Genomic DNA, 16,344 nt, shown 5'->3' with positions numbered 1-16,344 from the left:
TAAGCGGTTCGTATATTGGCTGTGATGTATAAGGTCTCCAAATCACAGTTCACACGATTTTCGTATGTAATATTTATAATTTTGTTAGGTGGCTGTTCGATGTGTTTCCATAGACCGTTATACCGTATCTGAGTAGAGATTCACAGATACCGTGATATAGAAGTTTTTTTTTTTATGTTAGATGGATCATGTAATAGCAGTAGTAGTAATATCAATAAATCATTCAATATCAGGCAATACATATATTTATAATTATGCAAGCACTGACTTACTTATTTTATTAATGATTGATTAGATGTTGACAAAGCACTTCCGGGTATTTTCTCTCACAATCAGCAGAATGAATTTTTCCCACTACTATATTATTTATTTATTTATTTATGTAAGGATTGACTTTTATCTTTAGAATCACGGAAAACCTTGCTCCGAAGGTTTTCGGTGATTCAAGCGTTTTTCAATCCTCTTCCTGGCTCTAGTAATGATAGTGATTGTGTAACCTAATGAAACGAGATACATATATCATCAAAGTCCATAAATGCTATTCAGAAATGCCAAAGGCAAGATTTGAACCAGCAATCTATGGCATGGAGACCAAGCATATACCGAACTTGATGCACCCTGTTGGCAGCCTGCTAGACAATAGACAAAATGTAGGATAAAAATTGAGAATTTCACATGCACTTTAACGCAAAAGGCAACGATTCATCTGTACGCGAAAAACTAAACAAACTGCAATGTCATTCGTTAAACCACTTAATTTCAGATTATAAAAATAACTACTTTATTTCCCTCTTAGTGTGCTGGACTCGTGCCGAGTAATTTGTCTAGGAGTAATGGCCATGGCATATATTAGAAATAAGAACACTATTTTGGCTAAATAAGAAAATATAAAATTTAGTGAAACGTAAATCCATTCTTACCATCAAATTTTCTGAAACGTAGCAGTGATGAGTTTAAGTAAATTAATTTGAGTTAATTCTGTACTTACATACAGAATGGAATGAAATATGTATTCACAACAATGAAAGATTTATGCTGTCTGTCGTTCAAGATTATGCTGTCAAAATAAGTTATTCGAATTAGAAGAGGTAATCCCTTGAGCAGAAAAGATTACAAAATGGATACAATTCATAACCCTTACTGTATGTGCAACAGAAATAAATATATCCATATTTATGAGTGAAAATATGCTTTCCAGAAAATATTTTGCAGGAGATTACACAAACGATGTATTTCCAGTACATTCTTAAATGCTGACAACACGAATTATCAAAACTGAACTTGAAAGCCATTCTTCACGTAAATATTTTGCACTTTATTTTGTTTTGCAAATTTTTTATTAACCATTTTCGCTGTGCAATGCCAATTTTCAATATAGATCCATAATAACAAATTTCGTTAAACTCCCTCCAGCCTGTGTAGAATTACTTCTATCTCAGCTGAATTTACCATTTACCATCAGAATAAACAGACTGAAACTGCGCGGATATGTTCTAGTGTGAATAAAAAATTTCAAAGTTCAGTAAACTCCATTTAGCCAGGGAGGGTATAATTCCAGAACATAATTTGCATATTGCCACTTCCTTTTTCCCCTTACAGTTCCTGTAAATCTAATGATTACACGTAGATCAGAAAACGCCAAATTTTCTTTTATAAGAATACAAATCTTGGGGGAGACCACACTCCTACCAGGCGCGTCCACCGGGTGGCGGATGGGGGAAACCCAAATGGGTTGCTCTGAATAAAGAATAAAGAGCCGTGGACCAAAGGATGTAGCAGAGGCATGGCAAGCTGGCTACATTATTATGCCAGTAACTTTCATGAGCAGGAGAAAGTCTACAAACCGAGATAGTGCTACTGCGTACGGGACAACCGACGCGCCTACTCAAAGACCACATAGAGTAGGTGATAAATCAGCAATGTGGTCAGCCAAGGATGTGAAACATGTAGCCACCCTCAACATAAGATTACTATACCGGCCTGGGAAATTGCAATTAGTCCAGGAAAATTTTAAAAGAATGAAATGGAGTATTTTAGGTTTATCAGAGACACATTGGTGCGGAGACGGATTCATGGATTTACCAGAAGGAAGACTGTACTTCTCAGGAAGAAAATATAACATACACAGAGAAGGAGTTGCATTACTAATTGAAAAGAAACTTACACACTCAGTAATTGAAATAAACTCAGCGTCTCCTAGAATAATAACAGCCAAACTTCAAGCAAAACAAAAGGTCAAACAATTAAAATAATCCAAATACATTCACCAGACAGTAACCATTCAGAGGAAGAAATAGAAAAGTTCTATGAAGAACTGCAACAGGAAATAGATAATCCCCAAAATAGAGAACTCGTGATAGTGATGGGAGATTTTAATGCTAAAATAGGACAGTTCACAGCAGACAAAAAGATGTGATGGGGAAATTTGGATAAGAAGAGCTTAACGACAGAGGAGAACAATTACTCCACTTCTGTAAAGCAAACGATCTAATGATCACAAACACATTGTTCTATCAACGCCTTAATAATAAATATACATGGACATCTCCAGATGGCAATATAAAGAACTGCATAGACTATATCATCATAAACAAACAATGGAAAAGATCAGTAAATAATGTACGAACATTAAGAAGTTTTGATTTTGACACTGACCACGAAATATTAACTGCCAAAGTGAAGATAAAGTTCAACAGAAAAAACAATATCAGAAAAGAATAAAACATCAACCTATCAAAACTAAAAGATAGCTCAAGCAGAAGTCGATTTTTAGAACAGATGTGCTTGAAATTAGAACCCTTCATCTTCCAGAACAGCGGAATATACTGGGAAGAAGGAAAAGAAACAGTGTTATCAATTGCAAAAGACACTCTAGGTTCCAAACCCAAAATAAACAAACAGTGGATAACCCAAGAAATCATAGTTACCATAGAAGAGATAAGAGAGGCCAATATACTTGTAAACCAACAAAACAATGAAGAGAATAGAGAAAAATACAGAGCACTAAAAAATAAAGTTGATAACCTATGCAAAAAAGTCAAATAAAAATGGTTAGAAGAAAAAGCTAAGACATGCCAAGAAGCATATTAACAAAACAACCTAAACGTCTTCCATGATACTGTAAGAGAAATTACAAAGGAATTCTCAGCAAAAGCAGTAACAATGATGAACAACAAGATGACTGAAACCGGGAATATTGAATATATAAGAAAAATCTGGTCAAACCATTTTAAGTCTATCTTTCACCAAGGAAACAAAATTACAATGCCAACAATAGAAGAAAATAATGATCACCCGAAAATTTTACAAGAAGAAGTTAGATACGCAATAAAACAGATGAAAAACAATAAAGCACCAGGCATTGATACTATCCCTACTGAACTGTGGTCATATGGAGGCAGCATATCAATAGAATATTTAACAACCCTATTCAATAAAATCCTACAAGCAGGAGAGATCCCAGATGATTGGAGAACTTGAAAGATCATACCAATATACAAAAAAGGAGACAAAAGAGACTGCAGAAATTACAGACCAATCAATTTACTCCCTCACACCTATAAAATATTCATAAGAATTATACAAAATTGATTAAAAAACACCTACGAAGAAATGATAGGCATAGAACAAGCAGGTTTCCGAGGAAACTATTCAACAATAAACCAAATTTTCATATTGCACCAACTAGCAGAGCTCATCTGGAAAGACCATAAAGAACTATATTGTTGTTTTGTGGACTTTAAACAAGTTTTCGATAACATCAACAGACAAATCCTCCTTAAAATTCTACTAGAAAAAACAATAGACAAATATATAATACAGTTTCTGATAAAATATTACTCTACGACAAATGCAATAATTAAAAAGGACACACTCACAACAGAACCCATAGAGATCCAAAAAGGAGTAATGCAAAGATGCCCATTATCCCCATGCCCATTCAACATATACTGTATCTAGAAGAAGTTGTAAAGAAGGCAACAGATAATGAGCCTGGAATCAATGTCAACGGCTTAAACATAAATAATATCAAATATGCAGATGATCTCGTCCTTCTTGCAAGAACCCCAAACGAACTACAAAAGTTGATCAACAAGCTAAACAAAACCTGTAAAACATATGACATGACAATAAATATACAAAAGACAAAAGTGATGAAAATAGGGAGGAACAGAACTACCATCTCAGCCACCCTAAACGGATAACAAATAGAACAAGTAGACAACTTCATATACATTTGATCAAAACTAACAGAAACAATAGATGAACTCAAAACATTCAAACACAGAATAGCGATAGGATGGACCACCATGGGAAAATTACAGAAAATCTGGAAAACAAACAGAATATCTAATCAAGCCAAAATCAAATTATATGAAGCAATAAAAATATATAAAATTGTATAAAAATACAATAATAGAAAAAATTAGAAAACAACAACTGAGATGGTTTGGACACACTGTACGCATGGACGTAGACAGACTTCCTAACGTCCTAATCAATACTTTTCCAACTGAAAAAAAGAAGATCCGGAAGACCAAGAATTACCTGACTGAAATTAATAAAGAACATCTCGTGATGCAGAACATATAAGGAACTTTTTCGAACAGCAAGGAATAGAGAAGACTGGAAGATCCTGCTCAAGAGAAGACTCAACCCGTCTTAGACGGAAAAGAAGAAGAAGAAGAAGAAAATGTACGAGTAAAGCCCATCGATACACAAATTATCCAGAAATATTACCTGTAGAAATGGATAAGATAAAGGAATCCAACAAGTGTTCCACAGATGTTTTGATTTTTTAATATTATTATTATTATTTAAGAGATACCTCCAGGGAGTCAGGGACTCATCGAGGGAGGCCACATACTACAAGCACCAGCTATCATACTTATTCTTGAATTCATTCACATTACTTGCACTCCCAACATCCAATAGCAGTCCATTCCAACTACGCACCACCCTATAAGAGAAAACTCGAGTCCTCATCCTATTCATAGCGGCATTCATTCTCAGATTCCAAGGATGCCCTCTTGTCCATTCCTCACCCTCCACAAACTTGAAAATTCCATCAACTGAAATCCCGTATAGCCTTTTCAGAAATTTGTAAGTCTAAATCATATCCCCCCCCCTTTCTCCTGTTTGCTACTGCCTGGAGACTACAAATTCTCACCTGTCTTCATGATAAGTATTCCATAATCCGGATATCATTAACACTCTCCTCCGCAGTCTCTACACTGTATCAGAATCACAACGGAAATCAGGAGATTAGCTCGCAAGAACTGCATATCAGCAGTATTCCTGATTACCCTACCTATCTTTGCGTTATTAGCAAATAGCTATATGTCGCCTGTCAAATTCTTGCCAATATCATTAATGTACAGATTAACTTTGTGTATATAATAAATAAAAATAGGAGTCAGCCTGTTGTGGGATTTTCTCGGGATTTTAAGAAGAAAAAGAAAAGAAAATTATTTTTGTACGGTTTTTAATATATGCTATTTTCCAAAATCGAGTGGCAGTTGATTATTATTTGAAGATGTTTTTTATTCATGTTATAAAAAAACAAACAGGGAGTTCTTAATACGTATCATTGCATGCACACGTGAACTGTGTGCATGCAAGAATATTTTTTAAGTTTCGTCACATATCGGATAATGCATTTTCACCCTCTTCATGTAATTTTTTTAATGTAGGGCCCATATACGAGATGTTGGCTGGTCAACCTATAACCTATAGTACTTTAGTACCATATATGGGTAATGGGTAGGGAAAGGAGAAACTTGTTTATTTCCATTTGATTTAAAAGTCTGTATATTCTATTCCATGGGAAATACATCAGGGGAAGACTGTTCCACAGTACAACAGTAGAGAGTGGAGAATTATGATGCCGTTTCAGATGAAAATTTTCCCTCGAAATATTTATTGAATATTGAAATTGCAGAAGCTAAATGTTTATGTGAAAGTGTGGGGAGTGGGTTGGTAAGATGTGATCAATAATCAGTCTAATTGCTCTCCTCTGTATTGAGTCCAGCATTTTGAGGGAGATTTTAGGAGCCCCCACTACAAATGTGAGAACAGTATTCGATACTTGGCGGATTTGTGATTTGTATAAGGTTATCCGCTGTTTAGAGCTGAAGTAACGTATTGATCGAAAGAGAAATCCTAATTTTTTGAAAGCTGAGGATCCAATGGGTGTGATGTGTTTATGCAGGAGAAGCCTGATGACAACGTAATTCCGAGAAGAGAAATTTCATCTTGTCTGGAAATTTGAGTGTTATCAAAAATAATACTGGGGGAAAATGGTTATTTGTTGTTAGAAATAAGATGGAACTGGTTTTACTAGCGTTGAAGTTGACGAGGCTATCTGAGTCCCCATTGGAGGATGGCTTGGAGATTCGAATTAAGGGAAGTTGTAGTTGATGTTCTGTGAGTTGAAGTGAGTTGTGTATGGTAAGGTTTATCAAATGATAGGGAGGAGTGCAATGTGCTGTCATCTGCAAAACTGTGTATTGGGTTGTAGCCCAACTAAAGTAGGTCATTGATATACAGAAAGAAGAGAGTCCTTGGGAGAACTGAACCTTGTGGGTCTCCAGCATTAGTTGGATGGTGAGAGGATAGGGAGCCATTTACCATCACACATAGTGTTCGTCTGGATAGAAAGCTGGCAATCCATCTGTAGAAGACCTCAGACAGTCCAAGTGATGGAAGTTTGCTTAGTAAGCCTTTGTGCCCGACCGGTAAAATCCTTTAGAGATACCAAGTGTAAATTGTTGGGATTAGCAAAATTTCTTCGTGGCATCTGTATAGAGATGGTGATATACAGCATGAGAGCAGGTCACCTTTTGATCGGCATCGAAGGAATCGGTACTGGTGATCGCTTAATAGCTGCGTATCTTCAAGGTAGAGTAGGAGATGAGAATTGATGGTTTTCTCTACCACTTTGGATAGGACTGACGTGAGTGAGAGAGGACGGTAGCCAGATGGCAGCGATTTGTCACTCTCTTTAGGAATGGGATGAATATAGGATATTTTGTAGGCTTTGGGATATATATATATATATATATATACATACAAGTGGAATAAGAAAGTTTCTATAGTTGCAAAGGATAGGCTTCAATTATGCTACACAGAACTTCAGGACAATTGGAGGAATGCCATCAGGGCCAGGAACCTTTTTTGTATCTAATTAGATAACAGGTTTATGAGATGTTAAAACACGTTTAATTTTCTTGACCAAAAAGCTCTGGAAAAACTTTTATTGGGATTATATTGATCAAGTGTACATAATAAACAACTAAGTTATACCAACTAGTTTCACCAACTAAGTCAGTTGGCATCTTCAGGGTACATAACTGATGTAAGGCACTAAAAAGTAAAAAATCCAGAACTGAATTATAGTGCCAACTACAGAACGTTCCTAAATAACAACAAGTCAGATCATCCACGCTCTATGAATGTATTGTACGCGCTCTGTTCTGTGTTTAATATAATTGGAATCGGTTGATTTTAGATTGTAACAGTTTTTTACTTTTTAGTGTCTTACATCAGTTATGTACCCTGAAGATGCCAACAGACTTAGTTGGTGAAACTAGTTGGTATAACTTAGTTGTTTATTATATACACTTGATCAATATAATCCCAATAAAAGTTTTTCCAGGTTTATGAGATCTTTCTAGCAAAAGGATACAGGGGGCTTTGTATGTTCTGCAGTTAGAATGACTGGGGGTCTTTCCCAATTGTCAGTTATGCGAGCATTGGAAGCAAAGTGTGAAGCCAGGAGATTAGCTTTATCTGTGGGTCTGTTACAATTGAGCCACCTAGGTATGATAGGGGTGGGAATATTGTAGAATAGGTTGGCAAAAGTTGCTACCAATAGCTTTGGCAAGAGACCAAAAGGCATGGCTGGCACTTGGACAGGCTGAATGTTTCCTGTTTTGCTGTTCAAATTCTGTTTTGGTATCATCGATAAGTTTCTTGTATCTGTTTCGATCTTCAGTATAGGCATTGAAGGAGGATGGAGGTCTTGATTTGAGCCAGTTTGGTATGCCTAATTTTTCATTTGTACAGCCTTGGCACATCTTTTGGAGAACCACGGTTTAAATAGGGAACGGCAGTTCAGAAAAGTGTGTGGAAGGTATGTTTTCATGCCAGTTAGAATTACTTTGGTAATACGTTCGGTATTTATGTTTAGATTGGAATACCGGAAACAATAGTCCAATCATGGAAATGAAGCATACTAGTCTCGGAGGCTGTCCCATTTGGCACTGTTATGATATCAAACTACTCTTGTGTTGGTGTGACTGTGTAAGCGTTGTTGCATCGGAGAGGAGATAAGCAGTAGGTTGTGGTCATAATTACCCAGGGGGCTCACGATATTCACTGCACACTTGAAAGGGTCATTGGGAAGGAAGACATTGAGGGTATTTGGGGAGTGATTCGGGTTATCTGGTATTCTGGTGCTTGTGAACAAAGTTTACGATTGGTATTCTAAAAAAAAAAATAATAATAATAAATAACGTAGAATGGACCTTTCTCTGGCGTGTTGTATACAACTAGGACATCGCATGAAGTTCCAATTGTATATATCTCCCCAAAGAACCTTTCAACCATTTCAGGTATAATGCTGTCAACGTAACTCTGGTGATATTCAAATATTTTTCAGTTCCTGCTACACCGTCGTTCCACTTCCGGATGAGCATGGTAAGGAGCAACAGTGCATTGCCCTCAATCCGCCTTCTGAGTCTCATGAGCAGCCAAGTATACTGACGACAGATGGTAAGTTATATAATGAATTAATATTTCCATTCTTATAAGATATACCCTACATCGCAGGCAATCACTTGTAATAGTAATAGGAAGGCTGAGAGGTTTTATATTCAGTTCTTGTTTTTTTTTTTAACCGAAAGAAAAAGCATATCCTTTTGACAAATGAGGAGTGAGTGAGGTATTGGAGAAATTGGTAAAATACATAAATGATGTATTTTATCAATAAATTTTACCATAAATGGTAAAATACATAAATGAGGAATGAATACGTATATGACACTTGATAAGGAAAAACATGATTTTGTGATGGGATTGGTTACGTCATAGTAATTTGCTTCCTCATTATAATAAACTGACAATGGAGTTCGATAATGGAAATGTCTACTCGATGAACCTGCTGGACTTTGCAAACGCATTTAAATGTTTTATGCGTTGTGCAAATGCAAAGCGTAAGAATCCGGTGATTTAGAGTAGAGGAAGTCTGATAGATAGATATCAGAGTTGTTCAGAGAGGAGTGGGGTGCAAGAGAAGTCACTTAATAGTTGGCACTACAAGGCTCAGTGGGAAGGGTCCTCTCTTCGTTAGTTTTTGTCAGAGATACAGGAAACGATATTATGGAAAACAAACATTTAGTTGTTTGTTGATACGAAAGATCGAGGAGCGATAATAAATGAGTGCGATGTAGTGATCCTGCAGGATCTGGTGATCACTTTGGGAAGAAATTGATCACAATCTATGGATTGTATTGACTTAACCGAACTGGAGAAATATTATAAGGCCAAGGACTTCGTGGTGATTTTGGAGAAGGCGTTGAAGATTAGAGGGCACATTATAAAGTTAGCAAAAATATTACATCCGAATACGTGTTGTTGAAGAACACACTAAGAATCAGGGAGAGAGAAGAACGTTATGTTCTATTTTACAAGACTTTAATAAGGTGTATGCAGATCTGGTGATTCCATGAGAGTGAAGAAGTGGCGAAAAGTATCCTAAGGCGACAGAAAAATTGTGGCAGGTCTATCGAAGCTCCCTATGGGAATAAATTGAAGGCTGATTGAGACATTATAGAAATATATATTAATGAAGGGGCTTTATAGGATTGTCAATGAAGAGCTTTCCTGTAAGTCGAAGGAAGGAAAGGAAAGAGGAGGTCAGCCACCTTGGAGGAGCTAATTTTGCAGGAGTATTGGAGTAAGAGTGTCATGAATAGTTTCTTGCATTGAGGGGGGGGGGCGAATGATTGATTAACTGAGATTAAATGAAATTAATTCATCGTTGAGAGAGTTTTAAAAGAGGCATCATTGATATTGAGTGAATAATAGATCTTCTTCAATATTTTCCGTGATATAAAGTTCTCCTGTAAAAAAGGGACGTGGGAGAAGATCAACAGGAAAAAAATAACAATTTTTAATTGACAAAAATTTTTAAAAATGAAAATCCACCTTAGATATGGCATGATCTGACTACCAGAAAGCATAGGACTGCTTGCCACATATTTCGATTGGAAAATGCATACCAATTTTTGGAGTCAGTAAAAAAAAAAATCATAATATTCCTAATAGCTATTACGACCACATGCAAACTTTAGCTAATAGTCAATGGAGACAATCTGGTACTGTGGATATAACAAGAGAAGAATTTTTGATCGTTACTCACTACCATCTCAGTTGTTCATTCTAGCAATAAGTTCTGTAATATTAATTCTAAAGACAGCCATTCGGATATCAAACATCATATAAAGCAGAAATATTATACTCCATATCTTATACATGGATGATTTTAAGTTATGGATAAATGTTCCAGAGAAATTGAGGCAATGCTCAATACATTCCGTGTATTTAGTGAAGATATTCGTATGGAATTTGGACTTGAGAAATACGCAACACTATTCATTCCAGACTTTAGTCGTTTGTATTCTACCTTGCAAAACTGTTTTTATGAAATTGACGATAGTCTATTAATTTCAGACTCAAATATGTGGCAGTATATTTAATAACTAATACGTTTATCTTCTGTTTTCGTATATATGTTATACAATGGCGCAAATTTACTCCATGACATGTAACGGGTCAAGTGCTTGAAGCCTTCATAAATTGGAGGAATATGATACTCCCAGTTAGGTGCATCTCTGTCCCAGTGAAACCGCTGCGACAAGGTAATGACTGAGTTTGAATGAAGCATCCTGATAGGATGCCATGTTTCAGGAAACAATTTAGGTTAACAATCATAGATACTATACAGATAGGGCGTCGAAGCTTAGAAAGAGTTTTATGGATCGACGAATCAAGCTACACCCTCTACCGAGACGATGGACGAGTGTAGAAGTGGCGGATGCCCTCTGAACATATGTTACCAGAATGGGTAACCCCACATGTAAAATTCGGAGGTAGCGATGTGATGGTATGGTCTTGTTTTTTCTAGTTTTTCTCTATGAGTCGTGCCATGAACACTGATCTCCGAATGGTATCTGAAAATTCTGGCAATGGATTGAGTCATACTTTGATTCTGGCGTTTCTACCGAACAATGCTTTGCCTCTTTCAGCAAGACAATTCACCTAAGGTCCTTTGCTGTAACTACGTGGTTTGTAGATATGAACGTCACCACACTTCTGGCCTGCACGAAGTCCACTTAACCCTATTGAACATCTGTGAGATGAACTGAAGCGTCAGAAGATGAAGGGACTTTCGCCCCACAACAGTCCAGGAGTTGATTACATGCCTACAGGAAGAATGGTCCAACATTCCGATTTATCGGGATCGTACGCATGTATAATGTATGCCCGGAAGGGTTGCTACAGCCATTTCAGCGAAATGACTTTCTTCATCTTATTAGGGTGAGTGCCATGGCTGTGTGTTACTCACAATATACTGTCCGCTGAATTAATTTCAAGCAGCGTATATATATATATATATATATATATATATATATATATAATACATATATATATATATATACTGTATATATATATATATATTATATATATATATATATATATATATATATATATATATATTATATATATATATATATATATATATATATATATATATATATACTGTATATATATATATATATATATTATATATATATATATATATATATATATATATAATACATATATATATATATATACTGTATATATATATATATATATATATATATATATATATAATACATATATATAATACATATATATATATAATACATATATATAATACATATATATAATACATATATATATATAATACATATATATAATACATATATATATATATATGTATATATATATATATAATACATATATATATATAATACATATATATAATACATATATATATATATATGTATATATATATATATAATACATATATATAATACATATATATATATATATGTATATATATATATATAATACATATATATATATATATATATATACTGTATATATATATATATATATAATACATATATATAATACATATATATATATATATATGTATATATATATATATATGTTTCATATACAGGGTGTTCGGGATAAATTTGACATATTTATAATTAATTATATTTTTCCGTAAGTTACATGTATTAACACACACTTCTCTTCATTTAAAAGTTTGGACCCTTCTTTATTCATATACAAGATGTCAGAAAGGATGGATAGCTGGAACCCACCTGAATCATGGAAGAGAATAACTTGTATCATGATGATTCGTGCCCGCCATCAAAATAAGGATATTACGACTGCTGCCCAATGCTCCCTGAATACAGTAAAAACAATCAGGCATGAACTAGAGACTTGCAATGGTGACTACGAGGATGTAGCAAGAAGAAAGATCCCTAGCAGACGATCTGATTGCGTTCGTACAGCAGAATTCCTCGCAAATCTGCAGGAACAGGAGTTGAAGAACCCTGGCATTGGAATTCGGGCTTTGTTCGTGGAGTTGCTAACTGTAGTCAAGCCCTGGATAACAAGGGTAGCCAATGGTAGGCCGTATGTATGGCAGCAGGATTCGGCCCCTTGCCACACCTCTGGGAAAAGTCAAAAATGGTTGTCTGAAAATTTCTACGACTTCACCAGTCCAAATGTTTGGCCTCCAAACTCCCCAGACCTTAACCCCATGGATTATTTTGTATGGGGCGCAGTTGAAAAAGACACCAATCGCACTTCCAGTAATACAAAAGCCCAGTTAATGGATAAAATTAAAACAGTTTTTGCGGCCCTTCCCAGGGAGACTGTAGCATCAGCTTGTTCGAGGTTCCGAAGCAGAATTGAAGCTGTGATCGATGCTAATGGTGGTTATTTTGAGTAAATCTTGTTGATAGTATTGTAATTAACTCTGCCTGTAATGTTTTTTTGTCAATTCATTAAATTTAATAGATACAAAGAAGATTTTCTTTTTCCTTACGAAACTGTCAAATTTATCCCGAACACCCTGTATATATATATATGAAACATGTGTGTGTGTATATATATATATACTGTATATACACACACACATGTTTGATTCTATATTTTATACATTTCTTTTATATATTCTTCATTTTCTTTATTTTCTGTTTTCAGTGATTTCTTTGGACTTGCATCTTGACATTGATGAGGATACCGAAGACAGTACAAATGATGCGTACTTCGTTATGTATGACGGTGCAGACATCATTAATCCTCTTGATGAAGGCTTTCCATTGAAAGGAATGTTTGAATACAGGATCTATCCAAGGAAGGTAAATTCCTTTTGCACATTTTTAAAAGTGTTCCAGTGGAAAGAAATAAAGTACTATATGTAACAGTTATCAATAACTGCAATATTCTGCAACATCGGCACCCGCATGCTGCTTATATACGAGTACATCACTATGTCTTGAACGAAATAAACCGTATTGTCAGCATTTGTATTGTACATGGCGATTGAAAACATTGCATACTGCTTTCATTTTTCTTTTTTCATTGCAGACTGAAAACACACTTTTGCCTAGTCCCTACAGTACGAACTGCTTCAACTACAGAGATGGGAACAACGAAAAAGGAAAAGGGCCGATGTCCAGACAGGTAAATATTTATATCTAGCAAACGGATATTTAGTATATAAGTTGTTCTGGAACTGATTAGGTTTTATCATGATATCTACTACATGAATGCAACAAAGGTTTTGATAAAAAAGACGCTCATAGCCTTTTCGATTGCTCATATATTTAAACACTTTTGACATAAATCACCAACAAAAGACATTTTATCTGGTATGTACAACAACAACAACAACAACATGTCCTACAATAGTTAGCTACTGTTTTATACAAAGCTACATAACGACCTTAATGTTATAATTGCGACTTGGCCCATACTTATTGCACAAAAGTAACTCTCTGGTGCTTGTTGAAGACTCTAAATATTTCTGGCAACACACCCACTGAATCACTGATCAGTGAAGGAAAGCGTGTTTTCTATGGATGGAAGATGTACTGGCAACGGTTTGTGCCATCCAATACAAAATGACGGAAGTGATCGGAACATAGAAAAACTAAAACAAATAACACCACATGAAAAAATGAAGTAAAATTTCAAAAACCAAAAAAAGGACGAAAAAAGAAGAAAAAAGACACGATTACAGACATTGAATACCATATGACTTGCTCCTTCCCTAGCAGAAATGACAACCAATAACATGGCATTTCATTCGTAATAACACAACTGATATTACGACTGCCAACCGAGAACCGTAACACCACAAAAAAAGATGAATAATAATTATCGCACATTTAAGGCGGTAAATTGTAAGAGACAATGTTCTTTTAACGACTCTAACTGGTAATCGTCGCAAACCAGAACGAGAAGGAGAACAGCAACTGCAACAATAATAGTCATCCTAGGTTCGATTCCGTCGGAATCGAGCCTACGACGTGAAGAACTGAAGGATCTTCCTCAGCCATACACACGTTAGCCGGTCTTGGGTGTGGGCAGCGGAGTTTTTTCCCCAGTTTACCCTGGGGTTTTTCATCTCGCAAGGCAGGCAAGCCGTCCTTGAGAACTCAACACTGTGGACATGGGATACACCGGGGAGTAGGCCTGACCGCTTTATCCTGTGAACGGTTTGAGGTAAAACAGAGGGAAAGGAAAATGAGATGCGATGAGATGACTAAGAGAATCATGCTCCCCCAAAAGAAAGAAAAGCAAAGAAACTGACAAATTCTATGGAATAAAGTGCACAATATGTATGAAAAAAAAAAAAAACGTGCGACGACCATAGATAATTTCATTCTGCTTATGATCTAACAATCCTGCCAGTATAAGTGAATAAATCCCGTCCCATAAAATGATACTGTACCAATTATTACACGCACTGTTATGGCCAACACAAACACAGACAAACATGAAGCCAAAACTTGAAAGCACAATCAGCATGGACGCCCTGAGCTCACCAGTTTTACATACAAATTTCCGAACCTTACATCATTCCTCAATAACACTGATATACCAGTTCTAATATAAATTTCTAGAAACGATATGCAGATGATGAAAAAACTGTTCACTCCACGCCTGCTGAAATGACAGAAAAGAAGACCGCATTATGACAAGTCTTGACAATTAAACAAATTTTTTCAATCAATTTCCATTAGAACTTATTATCACATGAAATAAATGTTCTCTAAACAAAAATACAGCAATAATCGAATGGGTATGTATATATATATATATATATATATATATATATATATATATATATATATATATATATATATATATATATATATATATATATATATATATATATATATATATATATATATATATATATATATATATATATATATATATATATATTCATCTGTGTAGAGCCTGTGTAGCTCAGTGGATGTGGCGTTTGCACACCATCGCGCTAGGCCGCACGAAGGAAGTCTTGGTTTCGAGTCTAGTCGGCGACTAGAGGAAATTTTTCTAAGCCTTTTTTCGACCGGTTCCCGAGTTAGTCGATCTCTGGCACGGGCAAGCAGGTTTTTCCTCCCGGAAACTCGGGTTTTTCGTCCTGTAAACTCAAGAAAATCGACCGTAGAACCCACATTATTTCAGACATTAAATATATTGTGTTAGGGTTAGAAACCACGAGATGGCGGCACATTTGAGCCGTCTCTCTTCACTGCGTACCGCTTAATTAGTGATAGCCTTGGGCCATCTGTCTCTGATTGGGTACCAGTGGAGATTGAACTGCCCACTCAGTCTCCAAAAGTTAGATAGGGCTAAATGGCCTCGCCTACTCCCGTATATACGGGAATAAAAAGGCGTTAGCTGATTTTTTTTTTTTTTTTTATATATTCATCTTTTTTTTTCACTGACTGAAACCTAGAAAATAGATAACTTGTTCATTTAATGGAGATGCAACATGTTTCGTCAAAACGACTTCTTCAGGTTTGGTAACACTTAACGCAAATTAAAAAAACAATAAAAACACTGTGCCATTATAATAACAGACTTGTATACTGACGAATTGTCGAACTTACTACAACCACAATTCAAACTTAACTTCAGTTTACAACTCTGTTATTATAATGGCACAGTGTTTTTATTGTTTTTTTAATTTGC

The 16,344-nt window shown here is 35.4% G+C and overlaps 1 protein-coding gene across 7 annotated transcripts in view; it reads left to right on the top strand.

Moving 5' to 3' along the window:
• The window catches only part of LOC150107889 (uncharacterized), an 85,149-nt gene that overhangs the window by 44,250 nt on the left and 24,555 nt on the right, over positions 1 to 16,344 (top strand). For all 7 annotated transcript variants that reach the window (XR_016550636.1, XM_090415413.1, XM_090415412.1 and 4 more), the window contains 3 exons: positions 8,663 to 8,775; positions 13,336 to 13,493; positions 13,723 to 13,818. Coding sequence is in view for 6 of the 7 variants with exons in the window: in XM_090415413.1 (XP_090271539.1) it covers positions 8,663 to 8,775; positions 13,336 to 13,493; positions 13,723 to 13,818 (367 nt within the window). In the remaining variant the exon portion in view is untranslated. The remainder of the gene's footprint in view (positions 1 to 8,662; positions 8,776 to 13,335; positions 13,494 to 13,722; positions 13,819 to 16,344) is intronic.

The sequence above is a fragment of the Typopeltis vanoorti genome, chromosome 3 (assembly GCF_054136105.1).
Source record: "Typopeltis vanoorti isolate ZY-2024b chromosome 3, IOZ_Tvanoo_1.0, whole genome shotgun sequence".
NCBI classification, from domain to species: domain Eukaryota; kingdom Metazoa; phylum Arthropoda; class Arachnida; order Uropygi; family Thelyphonidae; genus Typopeltis; species Typopeltis vanoorti.
The sequence above is the reverse complement of the archived record's forward strand: the minus strand, read 5'-3'. Positions and strand labels throughout refer to the sequence as shown.